Here is a 17,109-nt window from a genome sequence, read left to right on the forward strand (position 1 = left end):
TAAACATCAGTAGAATTTTAAATCAGTGCTATAAAACCTGCAAGCCAGTGTGGGAGTCATCCAGTTAATCAGCTGATCAGACATATTAAATTACCCTGTGCTTGGTAGAAACAAAGCCCAAGAAAACACTGTGGCCATACAGGAAAGGAGTTTGAGATCACTGTTCCAGGAAAAGATCCCGTTACAATTAGCACCTTTGAAATCGATAGGAACTGCAAAATTAAACAAAGAACATAGTCATGCTTTGTATCTTTAACAAAACAATGTAGGCATAAAAATGTTATACACATCCAGTTGATTAAATAACTAGATAAGTAATGGAGAGCACTTGGATGTTGTGTAGTCTAGATTCTAACCAGAAACACCTGGACTGATCCTGGCCGCTGTATTTACCTTCACATTTTTCTTCAAGGCATAGACACATTTGTTACACTGAACAGACTATAAAGGACAAAGCTTCAAATCCAATGCAGAAAGCAGATCCACACTGGGATGACTAACACGTCCGAGCAAACAGCATCTTTAATCCTCTTTATAATAATCATGACTTTTATTATTAAGATCAATTATGTCATCATAATTCTCCTTGTTAATACAATAAACAGCAGCATTTATATACACATCTTCACCACAGCACAGTGCCCACATTCACACACACTCATATTTCATCCTCACTCGCCTGGGATTTAGGACATGGAGACTCTTGGTATGGTCACATGTGGGGCGGTTTAGCCCAAAATAATATACACAAAAAGACACTTCTGTTCAGAGAGAGACCAAAGAAATTCAGTAGAAACAATAACTTTTAACAACACCCTAAAGCTGATGGCAAATTAAAACTCCAGGACAGTCTGTCTCACTGCAAGATGACAATGATTGCATTAGACCCCCAGATCGAGGCCAGACTGAAATGCCACCGAACTGGTCAGAGCTTCTACTCTTCAAGTACCCGACTTCATTAAATGAATAAGACCACAGTAAAGGACCAGTAGCTAGAACAAAGGCAGCATTATCAGCGTGCCCTGATGAAGAGTTATGCTGATGAGCCCTGGGACATACGCATGCAAGAGGACGGCCATTTTTCACGGTGTGAGTCAGCCCTGGCAGCGGGAGACTCGGGCTCTTGTAAGGCAACTTAAGTAGACATCTGCTGACGAGACATCATTAACGGCTTGGAGATTAAAATCAGACTCCCCTTGTATAGGAGGCCAATCCATTTCAGGTGTGATGTACAGCATGTTAGTAGTAAAGCAGAAAATAATCCATGTGCATTCACAACAAATGTATAGTCTATCAATGTACAATTGCTCCAATAAGATGGCAAACACCATGATCATACAGAACAGCTTTAATACAACAGGAGTCTTATCCACAACCTGTCCAGACAGAGGAGGGGGCCACATAGTAACTGGGATTTGACCAATTATGGTGTAGAACTGCTTCCAGGTGCCAACACAGCACCTGGACACCTACTCATACAGTTAGTGGGGAGACTGTGTTCATGCCTGCTTAAGGAGCAATGTCTGTAATCCCTGTGATTTCCTTGTTGTGCGACTCCCATATTTTCTGATTCTTTTTTCCCCGGACGTAGCCTATTCTCATGCTAGATTAACTGTTCCAGAAATCAAATCTTCTATCTTTAATCCCCCCAAACTCTACCTCTTTGTAGAGTTTCAACAGTAAGACACAGAGCCCTACAATACACACCCTGATCAGTCCATGCATGATGTAAAAGATCACGCTCCTAGAAAGGGGTGTGATTGAGCCAGCTCCTTTTTATGCTTGGTGTTGCAGTGAATGTTAAAACAAAAAACTAAAAGTCAATTAAAGAGAATAATGAACACACAGGAACATCAAATAAGTACTGAAATAAACACCAGTTGAGTCCAGCTCAGCTCAGTGTGACAGTAATATGATCTCTTTTATACAAATCCACACATCTTATACACAATACCAGGCACAAAACAGAGGATACAAAAACGCATGCTTAGTGCAGTCGAGTGCATCAAGCAGGGCCTAATACAGAAGGCTGATATTTATATAATAAGCAGAGAAAACCGTTTGGTGTGAGTGTGATGTTTTTAAGACCGTAGAGATCACTACTGTGGCTGGGAGGTCAACTCTGGAGCTCTGATAACATACCAATGGTCAGGATCCACCAGACCAAACTCTAGATTACTTCCTTGATGATCAACATAATTAAATTAATAATTGGCTACAAAACCAGAACCAGGACCAGGACTCTACAGCAACAGACATAATAATATACACTGATCCCTTCCCTTAGTTACTAACAGAAGGCACAAGTTCCAAAAATGTGATTGGCAATTCAAATGGGGGAGGGAGGGTGTTGGCCACTGTGCTGCAGAGAGATTATCCATAACCTCCATAAATCACTGCTAGATTTTTGTGTCAATGAAAAAAAAGCCATAGGGACAGGACTAATGACCCCACTAGCAGAGCAAATAAGTCAATTCAAGTTCTACAAGCTGTACAAATAATACTCATTAACCAGAATTTTCCAAAGATCTCCTTTGGAGTGAAGACGTAACGTGTCAGTACATCCAGAAACTGCAGCCGGTAAACCTGAAGTGCTGTGCAATGGGAGTCTAAGACCAGTCCATGAATAATTAAAACGTACATAAACAGGTCTCAGAAGATATGTTCACTGATCACCTTGTCCCTGTGCATTCTCTTCTTAGACTTGCAGTAACAAAGAAAATATATCAATATATCAATAAAACTAAAAGCCCTACCAATGGGACAATCTTGTCTAGACTGTTTTAAAATATAAAATGCTAATTAAAAAAGCTGAAATGATATTTCCTGCTTCAAGACAATACTCACTACAGCGGTAGTGTTCAGCTGCTGCTCTTCCTGCCTGTGACCCCCTCGCCCCTCCGCTGAAGGAAAGAGGATAGTAGATTGGCAGTAATTTGGCACTTGGCTCAGTCATCTACACAGTCTTTGCCACACTTAATGCTTGGGGAACAGCAGAACAGTTTTGGGTCACAATGATCATCCGTCTCGGAGGGTAAAGGGCCAGTATAGTGCGTTTGCTCACACATCTCCCTTTTTCTTTTTGCAAGCGAGTGTAGTTTACAAGTGTACTATTATAGCCTATCCTGACACATTCAAACGAGCACCCAAGCCAAGACTGGAATTGTGTGGTTTAAATATCAGCCTTCTGACCTCCTCCCCTCTGTGCTTGGTGTAATGTCAGATATATTTCATCTCCATATGTTTGTATGGCAGATGTTTGCATGCATGTATATTTATAAATGGACAGTTTTGCTGCCTACATGTGCAGTGAACAACATTTCTACATTCAGTTTACTTGACCATGCATCTGCACCATCCTGAACACTTAGTTCCATCAGTAACATCTCACCCCCTGCACATTAAAAAAAAAAAAAAAAATTGAAAAAGGACAGGGAATCAACCCTCATAGCAAATACCATGTCTTACCCAGTCCTTACTACTGGGAATTGCACTGTAGTCCACCAATGTACCCCTCCACTGCAGACACCCTTCATGAAATAGAAATCATGGAGCAGAGCATCACAGTAGGTGGCCCCACCAACAGCAGGCAAAACGCACCGGGCATTAATTAGAGAGAGTTCATTAAAGTGGCAGAAGTGGCAAGAAATGGATGTCTAGTTTGATTAAGAGGTTTTGAGATCTCTCTCAGTGTGGAGAGCTGCAGTTTTGTTCCTTCCTTCTCCATGGAGAAGCAGTCACAGACACACACCCTTCTTCAGGAACAGGGTTCAGTTTGAGAGGTCCCTGCCCCCACCTGTCTTCATACAGGGGTCTGTGTCTGTGTGAAGAGGGGAATGTGAGAGGGGGACGGCCACCTCCGAGCTCATAGTTCCCCTCCTGGCCTTCGGTGGCGCTGCAGTCCCCACTCTAGCGAAGGACGGAGCGCAGCTCGCTGATCCTCTGACGGAGGTGGGACACAAACTCAAACATGGTGGCAGCCAGGCTCTGGTGGATGAGGTAGCGTGGTAACCGGCCCTGCGAGGGAGAGAGGGTGGAGAATTTAAGATCTAAAGGTCTATTTACTATGAATAGATTGATGGATGTTTTTCACACAGTTGCTCAGCAAGACAAACACACTTGCAGATATTAAAATATGCCGAAGACGACAAGCACATCAAAGAGGTTAAGAAGGACAAACAGACACAACCAGTCTGACTTTCTCCTCTCTCTCAAACTGTGGAGCTCTGACCTTGAGATCTGTGTTGAGGACCCATATGAAGGTGCAGACCGATGGGTTACTGTTGGACTTCAGGACCACGAAGCCCCCTGGACCATTCTCACCCCTGGGGGTGAAACACAATACACATGAAGAGACAGAGACAGAACAGCTCCACCCAGAATGTGCTTAGAGCAGGACGTCCCCCCAAACTGAGCAGCCGGGTAAGAAGGGCAATGGTCAGAGAAGCCGCCAACAGGACTATGACAACTCTGACAGACCTACACCGTTCCATGGCTGAGATGACACAAGCTACCCATGTGTCCACATAGCCATGCAGGCACCACTCCTACAGGAAATCAGGATGTTGTCTCTTTGCCCCTCACCTGACATAACGGCCATGGGGTGGCTTGGTCTCGTGAATGGTCGCCATCCCTGCGGAGATGTACCGGTCACGCCTCCTCTCTACTCTCCTCACATTCACAAAATCCCTGAAGGGGAGAAAGAGAGTGAACCATATTTAGGGAGGGGGAATGGCAGTCAAAGCTACAGCATTACATCACATAGAGACTGAAGGAAGTGCAGAAGGAGTAGAACACATAAAGATGGCAAGAACGGTGAGAGTGGGGAAAAAAAAGATTAAATCAAAGAGTTAGTGCGTAGTCAAGTTACCTGGGTGACACCACACCCCCCGCTGCTCCGGCTGACACATCATAGGAGATCAATGTGTTGTCGTCCACTCGCTGCAGGATCTAAGGCACAGAAAACACGGTCACATTTAAAGCACAGAGGGGACCATGGTGAGACACACACACGGCTGCTGTTTCATTTCTCCCTGGTCTACGACGTGCAACCCAGATCCACGGACACAAACATCTCACATGATTGCCTGAAGATCTAGCTACGCAGGATGACGTTCTGCCCCCATCGAAATATGGAAGCGTTATTTCCTCATTTTAACTGTATTTTTTCCTGTATTTAAACTATTGTTAGTATTATTTGTTTGGAAGATGCCCTTACCCAAGGGTGACTTACAGGTTACCGGAGCAATACAATACTGCAGGAAGATTGATTTCAGACTGGGGTTTTGATTTGATGCATCAATTTTATTGGAAATTTAGGAACAAATCAAATTTGTTTGTTACACAACCACAAATCTGATTAGGCGAAGTGGAGACCATGGCTGTTTATGGGCTGGTTTCACAGACCCAGATTAACACTAATCTTAACCCAAAACTTTATTTTTGATAGGGTAATCCAAAACCAGAGCTAATCTAAGCCAGTGATACCAGCTGTATAACTAATTTGACTACTGGAGCTGAAGTTATGGACAAATATAGATCTGGAGACCATAAAGAAAATTAAAAAAAAGGAAACCACTGCCTGCTAAAATACTTTACCTTGATGCAGATGAACAGAAAAATAAAATATGAAATATCCCGAGGGAGACATTGTTGAATTAAAAAAAAAAAAAAAAAAACTACAAGATGTTCTTTGTTTGAGATAGTCTTATCACGAGGTTGATAGTGATTATCAGTGTTGGCGGGGATAGAGCACACCGTAAACAGTATAGTTTTTCTTTATTTTCTTGATTAAAAGGTCTCATGACAATGAATCAATACATTCTTGCCAGGGAGGTAGGGTGGGAGTGACAATTTACTGCACGTATTCAGAGTGTTGCTATTCAAGAATCAATTGTATCTGGAAGACATGATGATTTAAGTCAATGCCGTATAAGGGAGGTTGTATAGTTGTAAAGTTTCAAAACCCTAAAAAAGCCAGTGTAATGAAAGAAAATTAATAAGATATTAATCATAACCTTCCACGAAAGAACGCCCATTTTACAGAAGCCAAATCCTGCACACGTGGTCCCAGATAACCCGTAGCTTAGATTTGCAGGGATTTCTCGTACAAGAGACAGACTGGCCCGGCCCAGCGAGGTCATTACCTGGCAGGCAGAGATGGTTCTGTTCCACTGCACCATCTTCTCTGGCTGTAGGATCACCTCCTGGTACACCAACTCTGCCTGGCACTGCATGAAGGCCTGGCACACACAAACATAGGGAAGTCATACTTAAGCCAAAGACACTGTAGTGCCCAATGATACTTACATATATTTGCTGAGCAAGTAAACATGACAAAAGCTGTAGTTGTCTTGCTTAATTGATTTTATGTTTCTCTTAGTAAAAGTCAACAGAATGTACAATAGGTTACACTGTTCCTTTTGGTGACTCAGTTATCTTTTATATAAGGTTTATTAAATTATTATTCTTCCTTTCAGACTGCTTCATCCAGGGTGATTTACATGGTTTAATATGTTCTATATTTATAGGGTAGCAAGATCACTAAAAAAATAAATCTACCCATTACAGTGAATACAATTATTACATCTTCAAAACAAGTTAATACTAAACAACTCTACTTTGGCTTCTGTGTGCAGTCCCCATGGATTTGTAGAATACTGGATGTGTGTGGAAAAGTGATTGATTAGAGAAAGAGATGGGAGATTACCTTAAGGATGAATGTCTTGCCATGGAAGGGGATCTCCAGAGAATACACAGCATCTCCCAGTTCCTGAGAACACAGACACACATCAAGACGTTTTTAAATAAACATTTGGAGCCATTTTATTTTTTCTTCTATACACCCATGTTTAATGTGCCTCACTCAGCAACTAGTTATAAAGATTCATATGTACAAAGCAATACGTCAAAATGTAATTGAAAAGGTTAACCACAGTACTGGTAGGGAGTATACATGCTGATCCTCTATCCCCTGTCAATTTGGAATTGGCAACTGTTAAAAAAAAAAAGCACTGCTATGACCTTTGTACTAAAATGGGAAAAGCATAGAAAGATAACGCCTTATCTGTGTGCTACCAAGCCAATAACATTCTTTCCCAATTGTGAGAGCAAAGTGCAAACAGCAGTTATGGATGTATCTGAGGATGACTAAAGCTTTCACTAAAAACTCTGCAAGCACTAGCAAGTAGCTACATTCCTCATAGCTAAATACTACATCTAACAGACGGCACCCTCACGTTGTTCTTTTCAAACTTCCAGTTCTCTTCCTGTGCCAGAATTTGATCGACAACGGCCATGGCATCCCGACCCTGACGCACAAACTCCTTCTCCTGACAGAGAGAGAGAGTGGTTACATATTGACACCAGAACACAATTATAGCACACTACTAGGGTGAAAGCAACTATGTTCAGCCTAAACAAGCCAGACAACGACATGGTGTTTGAAATCACTGCTGTGACCACATTTCACTTCTGATGAACACATCATTGCATGAAAGCATATTTTGACCACTGTGACATTTTGTATTGCTTGAAAGTTCATTAGTGATAAACTAAATATCCTTCGCTCATCATAGATGTTTCTAGATAAATTAAATAAAAAAAAAAATCACCTACATGGGATATAATCATCTGCATTGATTTGTATATTAATGAATTTTTCAACCAAAAATGTACTTAAATGGTTATTGTTTTCGCTGTCTTTAACTAGGGCACAGGCTAACAACAGATTTACTAATCACTTGTTCTTGATTAAGAGGGGAGTTCAAATACCATGTTTTAGCATAGTTTTGAGTGTAAAATAATGATCAGCATATTGTATGCATTACGTGATGATGAAATACATGCAGAAATAACTAAACTTTGCTTTTAACCAGCAGAATGAAATCAAGTAATGGTTAAAAAAGTACAGCAGGTAACAACGGTTCCCACACTGCCAAACAGTAGAGACAAACTGACAACCTGTCATCCTACAGTAACCCCTCACCTGTGCAGTGACAGCTCTGCGGCCGTGACCCTCTTCATCGAGTTCCTCATCAGAGCCTGTAGTGACAAATACACAGACAGACAGCTGTCAGGCCAGACAGACGGGGGACTGCTAGTCTCAGAAGGGCACTGTCCCTGCTGCCAGAAGGAAGTCCAGTGGGGACTGTCCTCTCACAGAGCTGGGCTAAACAGGGAACCGGCAAGAGTCTCAGAACTGTTTTCAGTGGTTTTGCACATACAGCAGATAAACCAGATCTTTCCATTAACTCAACCACAGCACAACCAGTAAGACCAATCACCATGCAGACTGTAACAGTGACGCTGTTTGCTTTAAAGGGCAGGTGATTCAGTCATTGTGGTAATGGAGAAGCACTGTAATTGCACTGTTCTGTAAAGGTCAGGCGTTGCGATTGAAGGCACAATGATATAGTCATGGTCTAGGACCCGGTTTTGTGGCAATATGCACAGGCACTTCTTCAAGAAGAGAGTCTGAAGTGGCAACATTTGCAAGTTTCAGAGTTGCTCATCTCATTGCAAAATCATCACATGCCTATACCAATGAGATTTTTTTTTAATAAACAGAAATAGGAAATCTGCGTGATGTTGTTTGTAAGGAAAATAAAACATTTAAGAATGTTGGTGTTTCTAGAACGAGAACGCAGCGACACATAGCAGACATCGCAAAAATTGTGTTTCCTTTCTTGTTGTTCTGGATGAAATCACTGATGCGCCTGATACAACATTTTCATTCATGGCATCACAGAAACATTCACCCGAAACTGGCACCTCTTGCTTCTCTACATGGCAGGATCACTGGCATTGACATTTTGAATACTTTTCATAATTTAGAAAGCGATGAAGATAAACTGACAGCAGGAACTTTCTATCCAGGCAAGGTTCCAGTCTTTCATGACAAACTGCCCATTGCTACATTGAAACTCAATGCTTTCTCCTTAATTATATATTGTTTATATATTGTTTGTTGTTTATACTGTATGTTCCTTTTCAATGACACATGCTTTTAATCCTAAACAGTTATTTTGTTATACATAAAGCACACAGGCAGAGGATCATTAATACATAAATAGATAAATGGATGTGCGTTGAGCAGGCAGAGCTCTAGGGCATTGTGAGGTTTATTGGGTTTAAAAAAAATGTAATAGGTTTAGTTGCCTTGGAAACTACAATATTTACTTGTAAAGTTTAAAGTTTTAAAGGTCTACCATATTCAGGCTGTTTCTATCATGTGTATGGCCACGGTTATTAAAGTGGGCTTCATAAACACCCTTATATACCTGTAAATAACTTAATGCTGGTTTTGAAGGTTTTAATCTAGCAAAAATGTTGTCTATGTGTAGTAAACAAATGGCCTACTGTTGTTTGACCATTAAACTTCCTGTTGCAGTTACAGAAGTTACAATAGGTTAATGGTATGATAAGCGTTTAGAAATCTGAACTGAAAGGACAAATTGCATCAAATACAAACCTCAAAACAGAGAAAAACTGTGTTAAATTAAGTTAACATGAATCCTGTAGAAGATCTTCACAGGGTCTTGGAAGAACTTCTGAACACCATTCCAAAAGTGTTGAAAATCAAAATTTGGATGTGTCCAAAGAAAAATGGAAACACTTGCTACGTGTTTAAATCAAAGTTTACCGAGTAACGTGGTGTTTTGGTATAGATCTCTTTCTAGTGTAGACCAGTAATGTGCAATTCAAATTCTAGGGCAGACATTTCCCAGGGTGCAGTGACTCACCTGCCAGTGACTCAGGGGGGGAGTAGAACTGGCCATCAGACAGGGCTCGGGGGTACAACAGAGGACCCTGCCCCGAGGCAGCATTCAGAGCTGCCAGATATGCTGAGAAACAGAGTGAGGGAGTAAGAGAGGAAATATGGGAGAGAGCGAGAGGGGGAAATCAGAGAAGAGATCCAGAAATTAATACAGGCAGAGAACAGGAAGAGGGTGAAATGAGATTTACAGATAATTGAAAGCAAAAAAAAAAAAAAACACCTACATGCAACACAATCCCTTTTCTCTTTCTGTCCTCTGAACCTCACTATTCTCCCCAAACATTTATTTTCTCTTTCTCTGATTCACTCAACTCCTTAGACTCACAATCAAGCTCACTCTGTTACCCAGTCTCTCCTACTCTCTCTAAACCTCATACAATATTTTCTTTTTCTTTTCATCTATGTCACCACTTCCATTTAACAACTACCATTCTCCACCTCTCTCACCCCTCTCCTCTGCAGCCTCCTGCGTGAGCACTTTGAAGTCCAGAAACCATGTCTCCAGCCAGGCCACCACGAAAGAGGTGATTGGAAGCACATAGCCGAAGGCATTCTTGGACAGGAGCTGAGGAGGCACAACGTGTTTGCATCTCAAATTCATCCATCTAGCGAGTTAAACATGTGGTTTAGAATTGAAATACCTGTAAAGCTACATCAATTATGTCCATGATTTTGCTTCTGTAAATCTTAAAAATATCTGTGTTGACAAGAGAATCCAATTGTAAAAAGCAGATGTGTGTACTGTTAATGTTCAACAACTAATTAAGGACATTTAAAAAAAAAAAACTGATTAGACAACTCACAGATGTTGTAAGCAGACATTTGATTTTGAGAGTTAGGAACTGCTTTAACTGGCTGTTAAGACAGAATAGGTTAATTAATATCCCTGATATTCACCAAAAGGACAAGTTATGCATTTTTATTTTTTAGGAAACACCCAGTTTAATATCCGTTTCCCTTCCTATCTGTAAAGCACTATAGAAATACTATTGTATTATTAGTAGCGGTTTTAGCAATAATAGTAATGAGAGTTTGAGCACAGGCTTCCCACTCACATTAGAGATGATGACTTTTGTGATGAGGAAGGAGCTGGTCACTAGAGTGGTGATCTGGGAGAGGCAGAGAACAAAGTAAGTGTCATGAAGCTCAGTGGAGCCTTGTTCATATAAGCTCATTTTGTAGGTTTCAAGGTCTGTTTTCCCCCCCGATTTATTATCTACATCTAAATGATCTATTATCTAGTTTGAAACCACACATATTTCATATATTGCAATTGTCTCCATTTCTGCCTCTACACTACACTGAAAGAATCTCCAAAATAAATCTCGCTTCTTCACCTCACAGAACTTATATACAAAGAATATTGCATTATCCATCAGAAAGGTTCCAGTAATAAGACTATATAAATAAAGGCAAGCCTCTGTCCTGGTTATATGGGTCTGCCCCACTGGGAATAATTCTTACCGCGATAACCCACCAGTGCCTCAACCTCAGAGCTGCATAGCCCAGTTGCAGACAGAGGAATCTGAACAAGGCCAGGAGCTGAGAGAGACAAAGAGAGGGAAGTAAGACTCCAAAAAGCTGCATAAAACCCAGAAACTTACAACAATGGTCTAGAAATGCTCTAAATAGCTTTCCAAGACTGAGCAAGAATGACAAGAATGCTCTGTTATTCTAATGTCCCCAAATAGCCATACAGGACTGCCCTCAGTCTACAATGACCCTGAAGAGCAGACAGGTCTCCTCAGCTGGTGCAGCATTGTATGCAATAGACATAGATGAAAAGGGGGGAACTCACAAAGATATCAAAGAAGGAGGTTTTGAATTTGTATTTGATGACCTCTTCTTCCAAGTTCTGCCAGATAGAATCCTTGATCTAGGGATAGAGGACATCAGGTCAATGCAGATAACAGACACACAGACAAAAGAGGGGAATGATGGGCAGAGACTGTCATGCGAGTGTCAGGGATTGTTTATCAGGCATTGGAAACAGAATTGAGTGTTACAGGAACAACATTTTCATAACTTGCTTTCTTCCTGGTTTTCAAACTTGCAATGTTTGTCAGAGATTTATATGAGGACAATGGGGTACTATTCTGCTAGTCTGTGACAAATATTTAATAACTAATTTGTGATGTGTTAGATCATAATCAGTCATATTATAGCACTGTTTGGAAATCATATTAAAGCATTTCAATGAAAAGTCAGGTTCCTAGTTATTTGATATGGGTTAACGTGCATGGAGGAGTGAAAGCCTGCAACAAAAACTGCAGCACACAAACCTACTGAAACTGACAAAGGTGCCCAGATTAACCAAATTGCCATCTTCATAGTTTGTTAAAATTGAGTTTTATTCTACCTTTATTCTACCTTCCATAGCAAATACAAATGCATAAAGAGCTAATATAGGAAATCTTGTCACTGACAATTCACTTATGTTCAATGTTTGTTACTTAATGCTATCTTTGTGATGTGAATGCTTTGTAGAACATCTTATCATTTGTAGACTAAATTAATAAACTACCCGTTAAAGTAATGAATTCAGTACTGCAATTACTGATAGTTTAAACTAGTACCAGTATATTTTTCAATTTTAAGTTATTAAATGATCTATAGTAAAACATTACTTAAAGGAAAATTTTATATAATTGTTAGTAAAAAGGGGAAAACAGAATTGGTCTCCTTCGAAAAATGTAAAAAACGGAATTGGGCATTTTTGAAAAACAATTTTCAATTTCTCAAAATTGAAAATCAACAGCTCTAAGAGAGCAACAGTGAGAAATAAACGCAGAGAGAGGCGCACACGGAGAAACTAACATTGAGCTCAATGATCCAGAGCAGCGAGATGAAGAGGAGGTCGAAGGTGACAAAGAGGCAGAAGGTGCGGCGGACATCAGAGATGGTGCGGCGCTCCCCTGGGGCAAAGTACAGTGATGGCAGGGACAGGGAATGCTGGGAGTATGAGGCGTTCAAGGATGCGATGGCTGGGAGACTGGCCCCCAGTTCTCCATTCTCCACTCCCCCAGGCATCTTACTGCACACTGTGACCATGAGAGAGGAAGAGGAAGAGAGAGAAAGAATCAAGCAAGGAAAAGAGGTATAGGGAAACTACAAATTTGCATACTATCCACCAGACTTATCCTTCAATTCAAGGGGTTTCAGAGAATGGTTAAGATAAACAGCACCTCTAAACTACTTGTGAATGTATTTGCAGTACTGAGTGCCAAGGAGAACAGATTATGACATTCAGCCTTGCTATAAAACATCCAGTGTTTACTGCTCAAGACTGGATAAAGGAATGGATTTTAAAAAATAAGTTAAAAAAAGGGAAGATTTATGGTATAAAATAAGAATGAGCTTGCAGGTCATTCATATGTACAACATTTTTTTCAATTAAACTGCTATGTATTCTGTATTTTTTTTATCTCACTTTAAAGACATCTTCTACATAAATAATAACCTGTGACTTTTATATATTTAATTAGAACATAGGTTTATATAAATGTATCAATCAACATTAAATATAAAAATAGTTTATGTATGTTGCATATTATTAAAAGTTAAAATACACTTGTATTTTCCTAGCGAAAAGAATGATAAGTTATTCTAAAGTAGTTTAAAAGTTTAAAGTATAATACATTTATACATTTGCTTATGAAGAATCAAGCGATTTAAATAATACAAATAAATGTGATTTAAATCAGATCATCAACCTTTGTCAATTCACTGCTGAGTGAAGGCCTCCCCAAGAGGTTTCCACTTTTTTCAATATACAGCGTCTCTCTTCTTAAAAAATAAAAAATACTTTAGACAGATATTCAGGTGATTTACAAGTTTGGAAAACAGGTTGAATCTGAAGATCAACTATATCCTATAGGTAATATCCATCTGTTTAATCAAGCAGATACACAAACTCTGATACAACATAACACCTTGGGACTTAGTATGTTATAACTGAGGTATGTAATAACCAGGTACTCTACTTGCTGAAACCCCCCCCAAATTGTAAAATGTAATGTACTGTAAAAACTTGTCATAACTGATGAATGTAGCTACATATACAATGTGTATATAGTAATATAAATGTTTGTTACATTAGAAACAAAATTACTTCATGTATCTACAGTTATACACAATGCAGTCTTTTTTACATTCTGTATTTTTATATGTGAAGTATTAAATATGGCCAGTTAAATAAAATACCATAAAGTACAGTACTATAAATTAAAATGTAATGTCCCTGTACAAGTACTATACTGTAATTAGTACAGTATTGTTAATTTACACATCACAGTATATTTGCATAAAGCTAAAGAAGCTTTGTACTGGATGTTTTGTAAGTGCATTTTACAAAAACCACACACACTTCTGCAAATCTAAAACTTCTGCATTGCAAGTGTGAGGCGATAGCAAATAGCATGGTGCGGCAACATTGCTAAAGACCGGCAAAGCACAGACACACAACCTTGCCGTTAAGTAGCACGTGTATTGTTTTACCAGAAGCTTACAGTTTATACTGTGAAGCCTAAGCACAGAGGTGGTGAATAGCCCACAGTCCTGATGCGTCACCAGTGGGGGGCACAGGGAAGACACCACGTATAGGTGCAGTGAGGCCTTGCTGCAGACAACAGTGAGAGTCTTGTTTAAATAGAGAGAAATAGGAAGATCACAGGTCAGAGCCTTGAAACGCTCAGTGTGTCGGCTAACACATGGGGTTACAAACAGCTGAAGAATCCTTGGCAGAGCAGATGGCATGATCCCTCAGAGGGAGGGGAAACAGTAAAAGGCCCTGTAAAGAAAGGGAAGTCTCACCCAACTTTAAAAAGGGACAGTATCAATGCCTCAAGGCAGTTCTCCAGTGCACTTATTTATTCCTCTGTGGAGTTTGTGCTCCTACCTACCTAGCCTATCTTTTAAAGAAACCCTGCTTTTTCTGGAAGTGTCCACAATAATAAAACATGAAAAACTAAGATACCATTAGACTTCAATTAAATAAACATTAACAAATTAACCTTTAAAACAAAATTACACATGAATCAATACGTTTTTCTTCTATTTGTTGTTTTACCATTTAAATTACATATTTAAACTATCCTCTCTGCCCACCTCCTTTCTCAACTGCTACCCTGTGCTGTAGAGGGCCTTGGGGCATACACACCTTCATTCACAGGTGCTATGGCTTAAGTACATTAGTAATATAACTGTGTTGAGCAGTATGAAATGTAAATTAAATATAAATAATACAACAGATTTAAGTTTGCAACCCTTCAACTAGATCCAGCTCAATGGATTAGGAGAAAAAAGGAATGGATTGCAGCCATTTTGTAAAATAGCTGACACTGCCTTCACATTAATCTTCTATGATGGCACAATAGCAGAAACTTTTCCTTAACACATGTTCCAGTGGTGTGCAAAATCTCATGCTTGTACCCCTAATGACAACTGCTTTCACGTATCTTCGCTACTCATTTATTTTCACCGTGCTGAGGCAAAGCACAATTAAAAAAACATGTATTTTTTATTTACATTGGCTAAATTTAAAATAAAAGCATTACTAGCTTAACAGCTACATTAACTTATGTGCTTGTAGGCTAACTGGTAACAATATAGGAAAGATTCTACATAAAAAGGATGTTCTCAGCTTCACCCTATACAAAGCGTGTATATCTATATAAATCCTAGTCTGGTGGCTATCATATCTAGTCCCTTTAACGTTCATTACCAACATGCTTCTCTTATAGTTTTGTCCAAGATAGGGTTAGAGTCCCCAGTAAACCTAGGCTTTCATTTTAAGGTCAGGATTGCTTTTCTACCATCTAATCTGAAATGGGTTTGGGCACCTGCCTCGTCACACAAGGGACCAGTTTGCTTCCCATTTTAAAAAGGCAAGGAGCCATTCATGGGGATGCAGGGGGACAGGAGCTTCCTCCCCTTAATTCACCTCCACCTCCTCCAGCCTCGCCCACACTGAGTCACAAATATAATAAGTTGTTGAAAAGTCTCTGCACTGCAGTCTAGCATCCATAGTTCAGCATAAATATTATACATTTCATTTAGTTGTTAGACTAATTAAGTTAGACTAGAGAGATGTTGCCCCCATTCCTCACCAGCACACTGCACACACACTTCCAGGCTCTGCTCGACACACATTGTAGCCTAAAGGTTAGCTTCTGTACCTTCAATAGATACATTATTAAAATACAAACTAATGCTGCAGGTGCCTTTTTGGTGATCTGACCTGTTTGGCAGATAGTCATTGCCTCAGACACGCATGAAATCTCCTTAGGATCTCAAATAAAGGACACAAGCACCGCTCTGCCACAGCCAAACCAAAAACTCAACGTAAACCCACATGGACCTAGATCCCTGGGAAAAAAAAGGGATCCTAAGGGCAAGTCACAAATGGGCTGTTATTCCACAAGAGCAGGACACAGGGATGCATCGCATACAGGTTATTAGGTCAATGTGGACAACTCATTGGTCGGGTCTAGTCTATGTAGATAGCAACGAGTTTCTCTCTCATTTGCATAGTCATGGCATCCCAGTCACGTTGTCTCAAACCACCACACAGCTGTTTTGGCGACTGCACTCAAGAGCACTGTTCTCATTTTTAAAGCACGGTATTGTCAAACACCTCGGTGTGTCAAACTCAGAAACCCACTGCGGAAATAAGGTGATTTCTTATAGTCGTGCTGGAGTGTAGCGTGATGTCCACAGCAACATGCAAGGACAAATAACACAGCAGCAGCAGCAGCAGCCGGTTTCACTTTGACTGAAAATAGCTCAATTGAAATAACCAGCACTCTACCTGTAATTTAGGCAACACAGCTCCGACAACGCAGTCATTGAATGTGTTAAAATCACACGGTGTTTGGAGTACTAATACACATTAACGATGCCAGACATACTCGGCTTTCCACAACAAACACCCCGACCCCGCAAGCCCGGCCGCCCCACTGCCCGCCACTGCCACCCGGGTACACTATCTGTAACAGGGCGTTTCTCCTACAGCATAACTCACACAAACTTACTCCCCGCCGTTAGTGACTGACCCGAAACTCACCCGATCCAGCTCATTACTTTCACTTCAGCTTCCGCGCAGCCGGGCGCGCTGGGAACACAGCTAGCACTTCACTTCCGGGTGGGGCTGCGCGCACGCAGGCGCAGAACAGAAATGAGAGATTGAAGCAAAACTGGAAATAAAATGACTTTTCACTCCCACTCAGAGCCGGTGGGTTAAACTAGCCAAAGCAGAGGAATAAATGTATCAATACTGCAGAGATGTATGCATTTTATTAGTAGCCTATAGTCTATCACATTAAATAACTATT

General features: G+C 40.4%; 1 protein-coding gene across 6 annotated transcripts; it reads right to left on the reverse strand.

Moving 5' to 3' along the window:
• Nucleotides 1-1,333: 1,333 nt before the first annotated feature.
• Nucleotides 1,334-16,919, reverse strand: stard3 (StAR related lipid transfer domain containing 3). 6 transcript variants are annotated; one of them, XM_066698924.1, is made up of 16 exons: nucleotides 16,842-16,893; nucleotides 13,492-13,564; nucleotides 12,596-12,819; nucleotides 11,577-11,654; nucleotides 11,243-11,320; nucleotides 10,834-10,887; nucleotides 10,217-10,343; nucleotides 9,744-9,845; nucleotides 7,988-8,043; nucleotides 7,239-7,331; nucleotides 6,710-6,772; nucleotides 6,147-6,242; nucleotides 4,871-4,950; nucleotides 4,585-4,689; nucleotides 4,232-4,325; nucleotides 1,334-4,017 (listed from the first exon to the last, which is right to left on the reverse strand). In XM_066698924.1, the coding sequence occupies exons 3-16, from the start codon at nucleotides 12,806-12,808 to the stop codon at nucleotides 3,910-3,912; spliced, it is 1,347 nt and encodes a 448-aa protein (XP_066555021.1). In that variant the 5' UTR covers nucleotides 12,809-12,819; nucleotides 13,492-13,564; nucleotides 16,842-16,893; the 3' UTR covers nucleotides 1,334-3,909. The 6 variants fall into 6 exon arrangements, with proteins under 6 accessions (XP_066555021.1, XP_066555020.1, XP_066555025.1 ...); XM_066698923.1 differs by lacking the exon at nucleotides 16,842-16,893 and adding an exon at nucleotides 16,587-16,749; XM_066698928.1 differs by lacking the exon at nucleotides 13,492-13,564 and having other exon boundaries at nucleotides 10,226-10,343; nucleotides 16,842-16,919.
• Nucleotides 16,920-17,109: the final 190 nt, after the last annotated feature.

The sequence above is a fragment of the Amia ocellicauda genome, chromosome 3, assembly GCF_036373705.1.
Source record: "Amia ocellicauda isolate fAmiCal2 chromosome 3, fAmiCal2.hap1, whole genome shotgun sequence".
Classification (NCBI taxonomy): domain Eukaryota; kingdom Metazoa; phylum Chordata; class Actinopteri; order Amiiformes; family Amiidae; genus Amia; species Amia ocellicauda.

What these genes read in the sequence shown, in the direction of transcription:
- stard3 (XM_066698922.1), bottom strand. Translation starts at nt 12,808, where the DNA reads ATGCCTGGGGGAGTGGAGAATGGAGAACTGGGGGCCAGTCTCCCAGCC. An exon ending in TCTGGATCATTGAGCTCAAT is followed by an intron (nt 11,655 to 12,595) that starts GTTAGTTTCTCC and finishes CTCTATCCCTAG; the next exon opens with ATCAAGGATTCTATCTGGCA. An exon ending in CCCCATGGCCGTTATGTCAG is followed by an intron (nt 4,326 to 4,584) that starts GTGAGGGGCAAA and finishes TTTCACCCCCAG; the next exon opens with GGGTGAGAATGGTCCAGGGG.